At 61.6% G+C, this 1,917-nt stretch overlaps 1 protein-coding gene across 2 annotated transcripts in view; it reads left to right on the top strand.

The window, feature by feature from the left end:
- Positions 1 to 418: 418 nt before the first annotated feature.
- CBFA2T2 (CBFA2/RUNX1 translocation partner 2) overlaps positions 419 to 1,917 on the top strand; it is a 134,528-nt gene continuing 133,029 nt past the window's right edge. For both annotated transcript variants that reach the window (XM_019513110.1, XM_019513109.1), the window contains exon 1: positions 419 to 509. In XM_019513110.1, the coding sequence (XP_019368655.1) occupies positions 482 to 509 (28 nt within the window). In that variant the 5' untranslated portion in view covers positions 419 to 481. The remainder of the gene's footprint in view (positions 510 to 1,917) is intronic.

The following is a 1,917-nucleotide window of genomic DNA, read 5'->3' as shown; positions in this document are numbered from 1 at the left end:
AGGGTTGTATTCTCCTCTTAAACATACTAGCTGCAAAAGCTTCACCAAGCAAAAGCTGTGCTGGTGTTTGTAATGTACCTGATGATCACAATGAGGGCTCGGGCTCCATTCCACTGGATACCCTAAAACAGCACCCTGCAACTGCACGGGCATCGTTTGCGCGAGGCGGAGGGTCCAGGAGGCGATCGAGAGCAGCATCGGACGGAGAGCGCGGGGCCGGGCAGGCGCGTCCAGCTCCAAAGAGCCGGGCCCCACACGCGGCCGCCCGGCCTCGCAACCCCCGAGGAAAGGCGGGAGCAGCGCCCATAAGCCCTTCGCGATCCAGCCAGCCCCAGACTCCAGCGCGCGCGCAGCCCCACGCGCATTAACGTCACACGCCTCGGAAGGGGCGGAGAGGTTGGGGGTGGGGCGGCTGCTTGCCCAGTCTGATGCGCGCGCAACCGCGGTGCTGGCGTAGAGAGGAGTGCGCGTGGGGCCGGCGATGGTGGGGATCCCGGGAGCCTTCCACTGTAAGAGCGCCCCCGGCCGCGCGGCTCCTCGCGTCGGGTCGGGCTCGTCTGTCCCTGTTGCGCAGCTGGCCAGGTGTCGTTTGGTGGGCGGGGCTGTGGTTTCCACCCCGCAGGGGAGCGGCGGGATGGCCGACTGCTTGCTTGCGTGTCCAGGCTGCTGCCTGTGGCGCGGGCGCCAATCTGCGCGCTGGGGCGGGGGCTGCAGCTCTTGACTCTCGGGGCCTGGCCCCGCACCTGAGGTAGCTAAGGGGTACGGCCCCTGTCCGAGGCGGCGGGCGCGGGCGCCGTTGCCTTTCGGAGAGGCTGCTCCCGGGACGCCGAGCCGCGGGCAAGTGTAGGCGGGCCTTCGCGACTTTCCCGTGGCTCCGCTCGAGCACGTGGGTTTGCTTTGGGAGTCTAGCTGCGGGATTGTTCGGGGTGCTCTGGGTAAGGAAGGCTCTGCCCTCCTGAGGGATGGCTATATGCCCTCCTGAGGTCCCTTCCTGCCCTGCTTTGCTGTGATCCACTCATTCCTGTTGCTGTCGGGGCTCTTGATGCTCTGTCTCTGCCTCCCAAACACCAAGAAATGTATCCATGACATATATATATCTTAGCCCAATCTTTTCAGGTCTCACTGAAAGGAAACTTTCTCCTGTGCCATTTTGTTAGGGCCAGAATTTCAGATAACAGATGCAAAGTTTTCTGTAGCTCGGTTATATTCCGTTGCTGAATAAGATATTTTTCCAAGAAGCTACAAAATCCTATTCACTTTAAAATAGGGATGCACCGATAGAGATTTTTTTGGGCTGATACTGATCGCTGATTTTGAAGGAGGCATATTGGCCAATACTGCTAGGATTCCAATATACAGCCCCATATGGAGTCCACCAGCTTGGAGACCAGCATCAGGCTGGTAAGTCTGGTGCGGTGGAAGGGGCGGGGGAGGTTAGGAAGGGGCATGGGGGAGGGCAGATTGAGGACCTCATGGTGAGGGAAGTGCTGCTTAGATGGGGTGGGGCGCAGGAGCCACAATTGGCTTGTCCTGGGGGTGCAGGGAGGGGCAGCTCCCACCCTGCCTGCACCCCTGGAGGGCATGGGGTTGGCATATGCCCCCAGATCTGGGCAGGGTAGGGCAAGCTGCCTCTGCAGGCTAGGGCCGGGGCTGTGCCAGCCTAGCTATGCTTGGGGTGGGTGGCGGCATCGGCACTGAGGGGGGAGCTACAGCCATCCCAAAATTCACTGTAGCCCCCCTGAACACCACCTCCCAGTGATGCTGCTCCCTGCCCCAAGTGCAGCCCCAGCCCAACCCCCTCTCCCCTGCCAGGAAGAGCCCAGTACTGCCTCTGTCCCCATCCAGCCCCAAGCACAGATCCAGGGGGAACATGCCCCCCATGCCTTCCTTGGTGGGTGTGTGCAGCTGCCAGGAGCT

This window comes from Gavialis gangeticus, unplaced genomic scaffold (genome assembly GCF_001723915.1).
Source record: "Gavialis gangeticus isolate Ggan-Ray unplaced genomic scaffold, GavGan_comp1, whole genome shotgun sequence".
Taxonomy (NCBI): domain Eukaryota; kingdom Metazoa; phylum Chordata; order Crocodylia; family Gavialidae; genus Gavialis; species Gavialis gangeticus.
Note: the sequence above shows the minus strand (reverse complement) of the source record. Positions and strands in the feature narration are given on the sequence as shown.